The sequence below is a fragment of the Sphaerodactylus townsendi genome, linkage group LG10 (assembly GCF_021028975.2).
Source record: "Sphaerodactylus townsendi isolate TG3544 linkage group LG10, MPM_Stown_v2.3, whole genome shotgun sequence".
NCBI classification, from domain to species: domain Eukaryota; kingdom Metazoa; phylum Chordata; class Lepidosauria; order Squamata; family Sphaerodactylidae; genus Sphaerodactylus; species Sphaerodactylus townsendi.
Window position 1 is genome coordinate 44,888,656 of NC_059434.1, and position 15,209 is coordinate 44,903,864.

The window sequence follows — 15,209 nt, forward strand, 5'->3', positions numbered from 1 at the left end:
CAGCCAGTTAGCCTTTACAACCATTGCAAATGTAACAGCTATTAAAAGGAAAAAAAGTAGTTAAGAGTGAGAATCAGTGTAGCCAACAAAAGGACTAATTATTGTCAAATGCTTGAGAAAATAATATCCTTACCTGATAACAGCAATACTAAATAATTAACACTTGTATACAACTTCACATACATGGTGTTATAATTCGTACAATAACCCTGTATATTAGGTGAGTATTAATATCCCCATATGGAAAACTAAAGCAGAGAACGCTTGTCAAAGCCCTATCTCTCACTATCTCTCAACACAATGAGGGTTATCAAGCCCAACATAGCAGTGATTTCATAGAGCAAGTCTTTCTGTAATGTCTTTCTTCTGAATGGGAGTAGCAACCTGTTTGTTCCCAGAAACACAATTGGGTGTTTGAATCTGAGAGAGCGGCTGTCAAGCTGGTGCACGATAATTTTTTTTAAAATCCAATTTATTATCTACAAAATTGTGAAGACAGTGCTGAATCAGCTCCTTTGCAGCTGCTAGAAAGTGATAGCTGAACTGAAACAAAGAAACTAACTGTAGTTCCCAATATTCCTTTGTATTATCAACAAGGTGCTAAAGTTGTACAAAATGTGCTTATGTGATGTACTCTAGATGTGCTCACATAGCATTCAGCCATGGCTAAATTCACAGCAGCCAGTGTAAACTCTGATTCCATCATAAGTATGTTAACATAGTGTGCTATATACTTCAGATAACTTCTTTGATGTATAAATACAAACAAAGTTTATACACAGACTGTGTTTAAATGACCTAAATTGTCCTAGTTTATTACACATGTTTTGGTAACAGCTTTATAAACAGGCATTACACATCTCTATCTTGCTAAATGTAAACAAAATGTTTTTTCATTTTAACATGAAAGTTTAAGATAACTTTCCAGTGCTGCTTTGAAGAAGCAAACTAACAGATTGAGTCAAAAGGTTGTTTATATAACAAGTAAGTTACACAGGCTCTATCTGACTTACAACCTTTTGAACTAACTAACCAATTATTTTAAAACATAAATACTAATTTCACCTTTCTTATCAGCTGGGAAAAAGAACACAGTAAACTCTTCCTTCTCTCTTCATTTGTATTAATTATTCAGAGTTTCTTGAGAAATCAGTAAATAAACCATAATCAATTGCACACACATACATAATTGCATTTGCCTTCAAAATTGAATTACCTGTTCTTTCCTTTTAAAAAAATCACTCATTTTCTAAAGGGTTGACTCCACATGAACAAATGACCAGGGCCATAAGTGGTGTGCACAGAATTCTGCCCCAAACAGTTTACTGCATGTGGACTGGGGCTGTGCAGACAGGTAGTGGACATTACTGAGTCTCTATCCTTTGGAAGGCATGAGTTGTAGACTCCTGTGCATATGGTCCTTGATTTAGATCAGTACTCTGACATGCCTGAATATGGGGCTTCAACCTTCCCCTGAGCCATTTTCCCAACCTGAAATAGTAGTCCCATGGGACACTATTCGGTAGGGGAAACTCATGTGTTCTTAGGTAATTTCCCCAAACCCAGTGCCGTGGGGGGGGGGGGAACTGCCGCCCAGGGCAAAATGGCACCTCCTCAGCGTGCCCTCCGTGTGCCTCTCAACACACCTCACTTACCTTTAAAAGTGAAAAGGGCAGTTTGCTCCGGGCTACGGGGCTTCTCTGGGCCACGGGGGCTGCTCCAGGCTGAGGTGACGGCCTGAGGGGAGGGGTGGGGAGTGATTCTCCATCCCCCATGCCTGCACCCAGGGCATTTGTCCCCCCCCCCTGCCGTGGTAGCTCTGCCTATGCCCAAACTCATGTGGGTTTGCCCCTCAATAGGCTCCATTGGTGCAATCCAGATGAATGATAAGAAATCATAATGATCAGAATGTGTCAGAAATACCTTTTATGGTTACTAAAGTATATACTAAACATTTTATACATGAAACCTAGAACTTACATTGATAAAACGTTAGAGGGAAAAGATGAAGAAACCACCAGGACTACTGATTTGAATAGCAGACAAATGTGTATGGAACTGGCTGAGACTTAGATTTAATAAATAAATAATAACAAAAGTATTGTGTTGAGATAGTGTTGAGTATTGCATTGTGTTGTTCATTATCTCTGTTGAACCTACTATCTATTTCTCTGCATAACTAATTTAGATACTAGTGAAAAGCATGACACTCCTTTTCCATTTTCAGGGTCACCAAAAACTAAGTCTTCTGGATAGTGATAAGGAAAATTCCTAGACTGGTCCACTCTTTCTGGACAAGATCCTATAACCAGCATCCAGCATCACTCAGGAACACCAGGCCTTTTTGGGATGTCTGCCTTGGAAACTCTTTCCATGTGGTACAACTAACAGGTTTACTAGTAAGAACTGAGTCCTTTGTCCTCAGAAGCTAAATTAATTAAAAGTTGGGATTGGATCCATAATTTTAAGATGACATTGTGTTCCTTTAAAATAGCACAGCATTTTTTATTTGTAGAATACTGGGAATCAATGATCGCATATATGTACCACTATATTCCTCTACTTTCGTTCTATCTCTTTCATTGTCTGGTCTTTGAGAGATTGCACCAGTTTTGTTACAGATGGTAACTGGAGTGATTGCTCCACAGGTCAATTTGTCGTAAAGCTGGACTTGCGGGAAGTGGTTCATTTATGTGTCATACATTGGTGCCGAAATGGGTAGGAGCCAGCAAACTCTGGAAACGCCCACACACTCAGCCAGTAAGAGGCCACCCTCCCTCTACCATGTTCCCTGCCTATTTACTACACAGTAGCCATCTGATGAGTTTCAGCTGGTCCCTTAAGCTATTGCGGTGCTCTTCAGAGCATAAGATCTGATCTCAGAAGCCCTGAAAGCTACATTGGTTAAATACTGCCTCTTCAGAGTTTGGGAGCTATACTGAATGAAAATGAAATTCAGCATCTGGGTGTCTCTTCTAGCTTTTCTATTTTCAACTTGCACTGCAGTAAGTGGGACTGGACAGAGTGAGAATCTTTTTAAAGAATGATTAAGTAATCACCAAAGTAGCAAAATTATTGAAAGTGCCTTTTTATCTTTTCCACTTAGTATGTTGCTACCAGGGATAATTGCTGCATACTGGATGAACGATTTGTAAGTCAATGTCTGTTTTATTTGTGTACTTATTACAATTATAATTACAAATGGTAATAAACATGGTTATAATATATTTACGCTTTAATTGGATTACTTAACTGCATGCAGCATTTAAAAATTCCTATTTTGTCTATTTTTACCTATGTGCTCTTCATCTCTCTTCCAGTCTGCTATCCATGGCAGACAAATCTAATGCATGTGCAGGAAGGGAGAAATTCTGTAATATGACTAGTACATAATTCCTGTTGTTTAACATGATTTAATTTATGCCAATAAAAGTCTATGGATGGATGGAACATGATTTAAAATTTTCTTTCTCTTTAGGGTAACTATTGCCCTACCACATGTGGCATTGCAGATTTCTTAAATAGGTATCAGCCTGAGACAGATCAGTATCTCCAAGTACTTGAAAATATGCTGGAGCAGATCTCAAATTCCTCAGCTTTAACAGATCAATTGTTTAATCAGATCCGAAATGCAAACATTCTGGACCGAACAACTCAGCCAAGTAAGGACACACAGACCACTATAATGTAATACTTCCCAATATATAATGTAATACTTCCCAATATCATTATATGATATATGAACTGCTGCTATAATGTATTTTAGTGTTTTTATTGGTATATTATTTTATGATTTTACATTGTAAATGCTTTCTATGTTTATTGTAAACCGCCCAGAGCCCTCCGGAGGTTGGGCGGTCTATCAAGTCTAATAAAATAAATAAATAAATAAATATATTCAGCATTATATCACTAATGTTTTATATACCTTTGTGTATATTCTGCAGATGTGGTTACAACTTATACTCAAAAATCCAGAGACATCATTAATGAAGTCACCAGATATGAAAACACTATTGTGAACCATGAAAATACAATACAGTATGTATCTTTTCTAATATGATGTCAGAATGCAGACCAAATTTTGCTGTTTGATTTTTGCTGTTTTCAAATTAGATGGTCACACACAACTTGTACTGTTAAGTCAAAGAAAATGTTGGCGTTCTTACATTGCACTTTCCTATGTCTATGCTTTTACATGCCTCAGATTTGCATGAGATGTGCCAGGTATAGAAAATCAGTGTGTAAAAATACAGTAAATGGTACTATAGGTATTTGTTGCAAATTTTCAATGTGGCAGGCTTTGCTGATAGGAGACTGTTCTGTAGGTCAGAATTTATCAAAGTGTATACTTGTATTGATTTACAGAATATCCTAAGGCATGGGTCTCCAACATGGTGCCTGTGACCATCTTTTCTGATGCCCACCAGATTTTTAGAAAGTGGGCAAAACGGGGGAGGGGGGGGCTTTTATCCAGCAAGGCTTCTGTTTAGCCACTGGATATTTAATTGGCTGTGCAGATTTTTAAAAATGTTACTTTGGCAGCAGCTGACACCACAATACAATGATTGTCCTTGTGTGATTGAAGATAAGCTGGGGCACCCATTCTGTGTCTGCTTCCACCACACTAAGGCAGATTCCGCATGAGTCAAAAACAGCAGTGTGAAAACAGTGTGAAAAAGGTGTAAAATGGTTTAAAACAGTGTAAAAGGGTTTACACCGTTTTCACACCACTGTTTTTGGCCCATGCGGAATCCACCTATGTTAAGAGTTCCAGATGTGTATACAGGTTCAAAAAGGCTGGGGACCCCTGTCCTCAGGCATGAGTTCCATGATTATTTTTGCAGTGATTTATATTAACAAATTGTTATCGCAGGGCCTACGAGTTAAAGGAAGAAACCTGCAAGGGATTATTTAATGTTTTCTCTGTATACTATTTTCTTACCAAAATTACCACCTCCATTCTAAACCTGCTATTATGTGCCCTGGATAAAATAAGATATTGGTACACATAATTTCCTTAGCAAAAATAAATGTGCTGGAAGGTGAGGTGGTAAATTTTTAGATGGGAAATTGATATAAGGGGAAGAGTTGAAAAACCTTCTCCATCCTGTGCCTCTATCCATCACAATTCTCTCAGCTGCATTTTGTCAACAAATGCTGTAAAAACAACTGCAGAGCTAAACATAACATATAGCTCTTCCCCTTGTTCTATGATCCCATACTGTTAACCATACTGGCCTGATGCTGCATTTGTAACAAATTCGGTTAATTTTCTCTCTTGATTTCAATGAGCCATTTTTTGCAACATTTTTCAAAAATAAAAAAATAGTCTATGCATCCCTTGTGTTGCAATATACGAACCTGTACAGTGCTGATGCCTCTAGTTTAAAAGCATATTTGAAATATTTTAATTTACTATTTTCTATGCATTTAACAAAATTATGATTAGTATTACAATTTAGTATTTTAAATGGTTATTTCACTGATCTTCCAAAAATATTGCTTTCAAATTGCCATGACTCAATCATTTTTTCCTAAATGTGAGGAGCAAAGTGAGATACATAAATAATATTCAAGATGTTCTAAGCAAAGTTACATCCTTAGAATAGACTTAGGAGGATGTAACACTGTTAGGATTGCTCTGCTAATGTTCGTGCTGCATACATATGTTTTCTCATGGTGAAGTATATTTCATCATTTTTTTAGCAAGGCTCTTTAATAATTCCTCTGAGTTTATAACCCCTCCAGTTATATGTAACATGTATAGTTATGAACCAAACTGTACATCTGCATACTTTACAAAAGGCAGAGGCGTACGGGGGAAATGGCACCCAGAGACAATTCCTCTGGGCGCCCCCCTGCACAGCCCTGCATGGACATGGCCCTGCCCCCAAGACACCCCCCCACTGGGCTCCCTGCAGCCCAGCTTCTCTCCTCAGGGCCCACGCCTCTAATCCCCATCCATGGCCTCCCTGCTTTTAAAAGCATGTCACTGGAGGCCATGCTGCTTCTCTCCCCAGGCTCTAGGGAAAGAAGCTGGGCTACAGGGAGCCTGGCAGAGGGGGGAGGCTGGGGTGTCAGGAGGGGGCGTGGTCTTAGGCCTCCCTCCACGCTCACATCCACAACGACATGGGTGGAGCAGAGGATCCCGAAGATGACCAGGCAGCAGGACTTCCTGCTGCCTGGTCGTCTTCCTGGAAGCATCTGGTCACATGGGGGACCGATTTTGCACCCCCCATGTGACCAGGTTAGCTGCGTCCAGGGACATGGGTTACCTCTGACAAAAGGAAAAAACAAACTCTTTGGAGTCCTGTGCTGTCCATATATTTTGCTATATTTTTGAAACTTTGATAAATTTTAGAACAACAGGTTCAGATTCAAATAAAATGCCTCATGGAATTTTTGAATTTAAATGACCTAAGGAGGAGATAGAAGCATCTATCCAACTACATTCCTGTTCACATTTAAATAAGACTTACTTCCAAGTAAATATGGGATTGAACTAAATCATGTGTTTTGGAATCAAATGCTTATTATATTAATTTTGATATAACTCACCTTGTTGCAAGTGTACAGGCATAAAAACGTACAAGATGGATACTACTCACAGATCTACCAATTTTTATACATGAAAAATAATATCCATCAATATCAATTATATGTAAGGATCCTAATTTTCAATTGATTGGCTTTATTTAACAATTATTTTTAATTTTTTTGTCTATGAGTACCAAACAAAATTGTAACCCTGTGAGCTATAGAAATTACCACAATCAGACCGGCTGACACTGATGAGAACAGTGAATGCAAAGTTGTATAAGCCTCTTTCACAACCATGCAATGCCAAATTATTTTGATTTAGATAGATTTAAACTTCACTTTAAGAATATTCATTTGTATTGCATCCCAGTAGTTTGATTTCAGGGGTGTTATAGACTGATGTAAAATGACATTGCATGTGCATCCCAGGCATTGCATGTGCATCCCTTTTCGAGACCGAGTGCCCAAATTGCAACACAAAACCCACTTATTTATCGCCAAGTGCCAACATGGCAATTTAACCTGAATACTGAGGTTTTAGTTTAGAAAAACCGTTTGGCTCCGAGGTGCACGTTACTCGGGAGTAAGCTTGGTGAAGCAACTGGTCAACACTTCGAATGGGTGAATCACGACTCTAGGAGGGTTTACTCAGAAGCAAGCCCCATTGCCAGCAACCGAGCTTACTCCCAGGTAAAGGATCATGCCCAGGCTAGCCTAGATGTGTGTGTGTGGGGGGGTGATTTTCCGCCCCCCACATGATGACCTCTGTGCACGTGTGCCCACAGAAAGGGCTCTGAGTGCCATCTCTGGCACCCGTGCCATAGGTTCGCCACCGCTGAACTAGAGCTTGATCTTTTTACAAAGTGGAAACCAACTGCATACATTTCCTCAGCGCCAATGTGGTGTAGTGGTTAAGAGCAGGTGAGGACTGGAAAACTGAGTTTGATTCCCCACTCCTCTGCTTGAGTGGCAGGGGCTTATCTGGTGAACCAGGTGTGTTTCCACACTCCTACATTCCTGCTGGGTGATCTTGGGCTAGTCACAGTTCTTCAGAACTCTCTCAGCCCCACCTACCGAACAAGGTGTTTATTGTGAGGAGAGGAAGGGAAAGGAGTTTGTAAGCCACCTTGGGTCTCCTTACAGGAGAGAAAGGTGGGGTATAAATCCAACTCTTCTTCTTCTTCTTCTTCTTCTTCTTCTTCTTCTTCTTCTTCTTCATTTAATTAGAAAATGATTATTTTCTTTGCCTCACACTTGGTTCTTGTATTTATTATACCCAATGTATTTATTCCTATACCACAAGAGTTGAAAAGCATGTCCTTCTAACATTATTCCAGTAAGACCAGTACTTAATTTTGATCTAATCTCCAGATTTTTAACAGAAATGGTGGTATCCAACAATGACAAAATTGCAGCATTAAAGCAGAAGACTGCTCAACTTGAGGCACAATGTCAGCGGCCATGTCAAGACACTGTCCAGATACAGGAACTGACTGGAAGAGGTATAAGAAATGCTTAACTATTCGCAGTATAACAAACTGATACTTCTGGGCTGAAGTACTTGAGTGAGATCTGCTTTATCTTAATGTATTCTCAGTCATGAGGTTCATATATTTGGTAAGAATTAGCTCTGAATACAAAGGTTGCTGGACTGAGACCAATTTAAATAACCGTCTCTATTATGGATTAAAGGGCAGACAGATCGGTAGGCTTCTGAGGTCTCTGTATATTCCCATTTGTAATTCTGTTTTGAATTAATTTCTAAACACACTTATCCACCAGCAGTTTCATCAGGCATTAGAGATATATACTCACAGGTTAATATGTTTAGAAATGAAGTCTTAGGGGTTGATAGGTATGTTTTCCAGATGTTTAAAGCTATTTCAAAGATATATATGAAAACTTTATATATGAAAACTATCACCACATTAATCAGTGTGAAAACTTTAAGCACTTAAAAGATTGCCTCAAACATAAAAAATCAACAACAAAAAACATGAAAATGGCAGATTACCATGTATGATCACTATGCATACATAACATTGTGTGCGTGTGTGTGTGTGTGTGTGTCCGTCCGTCCATCCGTCTGTCCGTCCGTCTGTCCGTCCATCCCCAGGAGCGAGGGCAGCCCCCTCCCCGGACTCCCGCAACCCCTGACACACTTCCCCCATACTCCCCAACACTCACACTCAGAATATTTTTCTGCTGCCAAACCAGAATGTCCTACAGCAGATAAGAAAGAAAACCTTTGTTCAGGCTTGTACTACTTCTGTGCTGGTGGGAGCTCATACACAAAATCCCTAGAGAGCTAGAATATCAGTAAGAGACAAAAGCCCCCTGACATCTATTCTTATTTATGCAAGAAAATGTTTTGTATGGAGGAGCATGCAGTTATATCATCTCGGCAGGACATAAATGAAATGAATTGAAAAGTAACAATTTAAATAAGCTGAGTTTTTAGTCTTGCATGGGTAAATCATGAATATGCTGGACTGTAATTAAATTACTGAGTATTGCATATGTTCATTTATTATAGATTGTCAAGATATTGCTAACAAAGGTGCCAGGCAAAGTGGCCTCTACTTTATCAGACCTCAAAAAACCAAGGAGCAGTTTCTGGTCTACTGTGAAATTGATCAAGCAGGCAATGGGTGGACAATTATTCAAAGGGTATGTTGTCTGCAAACTGACTACATTGAACAGGAAGTTGAAGCATATTGCTTTTGTTAATTTACTCTTCCTCTTTTTGCTCTAATTTATTATTAGAGGCTTGATGGAAGTGAAGATTTTAGGAAAAACTGGATCCAGTATAAGGAAGGATTTGGACATCTGTCACCAAATGATCAGACAGAATTCTGGTTGGGAAATGAAAAGACCCATTTAATAACTACTCAGTCTGCTGTTCCATATGCCTTAAGAATAGAGCTGGAGGACTGGAGTGGCCAAAGAAGGTATAGCACTATAAGAGTTGTTCAGTGATCTTGCATCGAGTTTGTTATCTCCAGAGATAAATGTGCACATTGCAGCAGACAAAACTGCAGCCACATGCAGCTTCCAGATACTTCAGTAAGCCCATTTTCTGTGTGGTATGATGGTTAGAGTGTTGGACTAGGATCTGGGAAACCAGCTTCAAATTCTTATTCAGTCATGGAAACTCACTGATTGATCTTGGGCTACTAAGGTGGATTCTGCGCAGGGCAAATATAATGAGTGTAGGATACAATACAAACTGTTGGGGGTGGGGGACTTCACACAGGTCCCATCCCCAAAATGAGTCTGCCCTGTTTTATTTCCCTCAACTCAGGATTTTTGAAAATCACTAAAACAGCAATCCTTTTGCAAAATCCCGCGCGAACAGCCAGGCAGAAGGCACTATATTTCCCTCCCTTTCACTGAGCCGACCACAGTGAGGGAGAATCCACAGCAATACGTTCATTATTGCCTAGCCATTACAAGGAGGCCCCTTTTTCTTTTATCTTTTTCTCTTGCCAAAATCTGCAGTTAAGAATTGTACTTTGAACGCATCTGGCAGCCTATTATGCAGTAATAAAAATATTTGTATCCATCTGATTCAATATATATTGTTATTTCATCTCAAGACTATTTTGGCTTCTGCAGCTTCTGCCGCTTCCCAGATCATTTGACACAGGAATCTCTTCAGGAGTCCAAAATCAGCTTTTTCACATTAAAATGTAATTAGTACTGTGGAGTGACTGTCCCTGTTTACCACATTCTGCCTGATGTATGCCTGATAATCCAGATCTAAGTGATACCTTGGATGATCAAGAGTGCATCAGATAGAATGTGAGCACTAATGGTCCAGAGCCATAACAACTCAAAAGAAAACTGCAGATAGAGAATTGCCTGGTGAAATTCAGACCCCATCCTGTACTGTTCCTTGGTCTTGTCATTGTGAACTCAGCCTTGGAGCATCTTGCCCCTAAACTTCCTGGGACCTTTTCCCAGTCCTCTGCCAAAATAATGCTTTCTATTCCTTAAAATCTGTATGAAATTTATCTTCCCAGCCAGAATGACAACTTTTCATTCTCTCATGAAAGCCGAGCTACAGTATTCTGACAGGTTTGTTCCTGGAACAGATAAAACATTTATGAGCATATAAACTCACAAAATTGGCTTCAGTGCTTCACCATTGCAAGTACAACACAATATTATAGGTTTTAATTGTAAAGAAGGCATATCAACCAAAAGAAGCAATTGAAACATTTCCAACATATTTCTCTTGGACATTATTGCTAAGCGCTGTTGAAAGGCCACTGATATACCTCAGTGTTCTTTTGCTTGATATGATATAGAAAGGGTAATTGTTTTGAACTAAAATACCACATTCAATTATAAATGAATAAACCATTGCTGACTATGATGTAACCCAGGGTATATTTGCAGAAATATATTTCAAAAGTAATTTAAGCAGTAAAGGAAGTATATTACTGTCGGCACTAACCAAGTAATGGGGATCAAATTATTCCTGTTCACTTGTGCACCTTCTGAGATGAAATACACTACTACTGAAATACTGGTAGAATGGATTGCTGTGGTTTTAGGGGATATGTAAGAACACGTTCCAGAGTACTTTCTGTAAGAGCTTGTATCAAGTCATCCAATTGACCACACTTTTAATATTTAATAGTTTTAATGTTTGTTTTTAACAGCCATGCAGATTATGCTCACTTCAAACTTGGAGCTGAAGCAGATAAATATCGTATGATCTATGCCTTCTTTGTTGGAGGTGATGCTGGAGATGCATTTGATGGCTTTGATTTTGGGGATGATCCAAGTGACAAATTTTTTACTTCCCATAATGGCATGCAGTTCAGTACATATGACAGTGACAATGATAAATATGATGGCAACTGTGCTGAACAAGATGGATCTGGTTGGTGGATGAACAGATGTCATGCTGGTCACCTCAATGGCAAATATTACAGAGGTAATAAAATTGATATTCCTGAGTACTTAGGGGATGCTCTCTTCCATTTTTCTCCAATCTCCTGAAATTAGACCATAAAATTAGACCCTTCTCAACTGTAGCATCTTGCTTAGAAAGGCCGGACTCGTTCTGTCTGAAGTTTTCAAGGAGCAGTTAAGTTTTTTTTTTTTTAGCATAACAAATCTTTGAAGCGTATGTAGTATGAATCTTGCGGCTGCTATTTACAATATATACCATGTACTCTTCTGAAGACTTCATATGCTATTTTTAGTACTATGATTTTAATAAGCTGCTGTTGGAGTCTGACTAAAACTATAAGGTGGACTATAAATTGAATAAACTATTCATTGTTCCATTGAGAACAGACATGTATGCATGTGTTTAACATTCCATTCATATTTATGCAAGGCAAAAATCTTTAACTTTGGCTGGGCTGGACTTCATTTTTTTTGAGAATTAAAACATCTGCTATGACTCCATATTTCTAAGTGTATGTTTCACATCTTTTTTGAACCCAGATAAAGTATATTTAATGTTCGAAATGAAGCACTTATTTCTGGTTCAGTTACATTTATATCTTTATTGGGGTTTAGAAACTAAGAGTACTTGCTAGGCAATAAATCCCATTCACTGAGGCTCAACTCTGAATAAATGTGCTGAGGTTTGGACTATAGAATTGTTAAAATAAGCAGTAGGGGCAGGAGAAGCCGAAATATTAAATGTGGTTTATCCTGTGCATCTATATAAAAATCCTTCACAAGCCACTTACAAATTATATTGTTGCTTCCATTATAGGTGGTGATTACACTGAAAAAGATGCTGGTCCATCTGGATATGATAATGGTATTATATGGGTAACCTGGCGTTCTCGATGGTATTCCATGAAGAAAACATCAATGAAACTTATTCCATTCAGCAGACTGGCAGCACTAGAAGGAGGACAAACGGGAGAAATAAAACAGGGACTAGGAAATCGAGGAGACATTTAAAAAGATAATACAAAGCCGATTCTAAATTTAATTAATGACAACTTTATGCCTAAACAAAATTTGAGCATATTCCATACTGTGTTCTGGTAGAAAATATTCCATGAGCTATTTTAACTGTGATCTCATTTAACTAACAAGTATACAAGGGCCATTTCCACACTGTCAAAATATCCTGGGTTGAGCAAAAAATATCCCTCTGAAGCTGAGAATTCCACTTGGTTCCTGGTGCTAAAGCGGGCCTGCCTTGGTGTTGCCCCACGATATTTCCCTTACCCAAGGATTTTAAAAAATCACCAGTTTGGAGGTTTTTTTAAAAAAAATCCTGGTGTGACCCTGCTTGTGCCTGCTTCTGTGCAAAAAACAATCAGGAGCAGAACCAGATTATTTTTCCCACCCAGCTGCCTGATCTCCCTGCCTGACGTTCATTCAAGCTGTCAATCAAAAACAACAGCCAATCTGAACGCAGAACACCAGGCACACTCAGAGATGCTTGCAGCTTTCACTCAAACAGCCAATCAGAATGCAGGACACAGTGCATGCTCAGATATGTTTCCGAAGTAAATACAGAAGTCCAGGGCTTGTGTGAAAGAAATTGGAGTATTTCTTCCCAGTTTTCAATGGATTCCTTCAAAAAGTGGGCAGCCATGTGGACGGACACCCCAGAATAAAATAGACCCAGGTTTTTAAAAAAGATGGTGCGTAGGTATAATTTTGCCATGTGGAAACAGCCACGTACAGTCTCATTATTACAAAAGAACCAGCTTAGATATTTCAAATATTTTATTTTCAAACTCAAATTCTATCAGTATGAATCACCAGTATATGAAATTTGCTGCCACAGGTTATGGTGATGGCAACTCATGTGTAAAACTATATCAATGGCTATTAGCCATGTAAGCTGAATCTTCCTCTTTAATTACACAAATACAGTTGCTGCGGGGGGGTGGGGGAGTAGGGGAGGGCTGTTCTACTTCTGGATTTTCCTGATTCCTGGGATTAGATCCAAACATCTTTTCCCACTCAGTCTTATTCAGTCATCGTTGTTACTACATCATTTGTTCCACATGGGTTTTGTCCACATGGGTTTCATCACTCCCCTGGAAATCAAAGAATACCTGCCTATTTTCACCTGTGGAGAAGCTGGTTGGAACAAACCCCTGATCTAGATGAGACTTTAGTCCAGCCAGGCCCTTCTTGTGTTCCTAAACACCTATCAGAAACAAATCAGTCAGATTTTTCCTGGAAGGAAAAATATAGTTATTTCTTTTCTATTGTACACTGGAGATGTTTAAAAACATTTTAACATAGGTTTTGCTTGACAAGTTCACAAAACAAAATGGCCATCTGTGCCATCTGTGAAGAACGACTTGGATATTGATATTTTGATTTTAGAATTAGATCCCAAATTATAAACAAAGCCAAAGTGAAATTAATGTGAATTCAGTAAATTCACATTAATTTCACTTTGGCTTTGGTTATAATTTGGGATCTAATTCTAAAATCAAAATATCAATATCCAAGTCATTCTTCACAGATGGCATAAAAGATATTAACTGCCCATATTCTATAAGCACTGAATTAACATGAAGAATTAATGGGGCTTTTTTTGTGATAGGTCTCACTGATAATGAATCCTGACCCTTTCCACACAAATTCCTGAAAATGTTTTGCCACCATTTTGTGGTAGTTCTGGGTTGTTGTTTATTAATTCTCTGTGGATTCGATGCTATGATGCTTTAAGGCCTCGTACAGTGGTTCTCATAGGTTGTGTACATCAAGCTTTGAATATTCAATCCCCCAAAATAATTTATAAAGAACTGAACAAATAAACAGGTGAGTCAGCAGAGCAAGCTCAGAAAATGGAGCCGAGGAGAAAGTCCGCAAACTGCAGAAAAACATGGGAAACGTTTTAAAGAGATACGCACAGAAAGTTAAAAAAAATTGAAACTGTTTCAACAAAGAATTGCTAAAATGGAGAATGTATTTAAAATGTTTTGAGGCTGGAAATAAATTGCTCTGGTGGAGCGGAACTATGCAGAACTCCTCAGAGGAAACATTTTATTTCTTGCCTTGACATGTTTTATTGTGGTTGTGCAGAAAGAGCTACTAGCATCCTTTTTCAGGGGTCTCTCAAGTCCTGAGGGAAAAATTGGTAAAATTGGTACAATCGTGTATATGATTACAGGGACCTTTTGTTTTACAACAGCAACAAAAAAGCATTGAGTCTTCCACTAGGTTGTGAGGGGAAAATACAAATAGCTCACAAATGCCATCCTTTCAAGCATGAATACTGAAGTTACTGGATTGTGTTGGCATGTAACAGTAATAGAATAATGTCTATGTGTACATAACTTTGCAATATGATCTAAAACTGCTCTGGATTAGAATCACTTTTTGTGGTTGCTGTTCAGTATGTGCTGTCTATTTCAATAAAATTCAAAAAAATAAAATTTGTCTAAATAGGCCTCCCCAATGCATATAATTCTGCTAAAGTTCAAAATTATCATCAAAACATTAGTTCAAAAATATGTACTTGTAGTCCTTTTAATCCATCAGTATACATACTGCACAGACATCCAAAATGTACTATAATATCACATATATTTGTCAAATGTTCCTTTATTTAAGTTTGCCTGTGTTTTATTGGAGGTGGTCAATTGCATTTTTAAAGGCATATTGTTTTGTGAATAAAACCTAACACTACCAAATTTGGTAGCATGTTAAATGTG

At 38.5% G+C, this 15,209-nt stretch overlaps 2 protein-coding genes across 2 annotated transcripts in view; one reads left to right on the forward strand and one right to left on the reverse strand.

The window, feature by feature from the left end:
* The window catches only part of LOC125440094 (zinc finger protein 436-like), a 28,516-nt gene extending 17,867 nt beyond the window's left edge, over window positions 1-10,649 (reverse strand). The window contains exon 1 of the mRNA XM_048509665.1: window positions 10,639-10,649. The gene's annotated coding sequence lies outside the window, so the exon portion shown is untranslated. The remainder of the gene's footprint in view (window positions 1-10,638) is intronic.
* Window positions 2,812-15,209, forward strand: FGG (fibrinogen gamma chain). Its single transcript, XM_048509668.1, has 9 exons — window positions 2,812-3,005; window positions 3,107-3,151; window positions 3,479-3,662; window positions 3,948-4,041; window positions 7,915-8,045; window positions 9,080-9,213; window positions 9,310-9,494; window positions 11,214-11,491; window positions 12,287-15,209. Exons 1-9 carry the CDS (start codon window positions 2,943-2,945, stop codon window positions 12,478-12,480), a joined length of 1,308 nt encoding a protein of 435 aa, XP_048365625.1. The 5' UTR covers window positions 2,812-2,942; the 3' UTR covers window positions 12,481-15,209.

What these genes read in the sequence shown, in the direction of transcription:
- FGG (XM_048509668.1), top strand. Translation starts at nt 2,943, where the DNA reads ATGAAAATGAAATTCAGCATCTGGGTGTCTCTTCTAGCTTTTCTATTT. An exon ending in AACCATGAAAATACAATACA is followed by an intron (nt 4,042 to 7,914) that starts GTATGTATCTTT and finishes TCTAATCTCCAG; the next exon opens with ATTTTTAACAGAAATGGTGG. An exon ending in GACTGGAGTGGCCAAAGAAG is followed by an intron (nt 9,495 to 11,213) that starts GTATAGCACTAT and finishes TGTTTTTAACAG; the next exon opens with CCATGCAGATTATGCTCACT.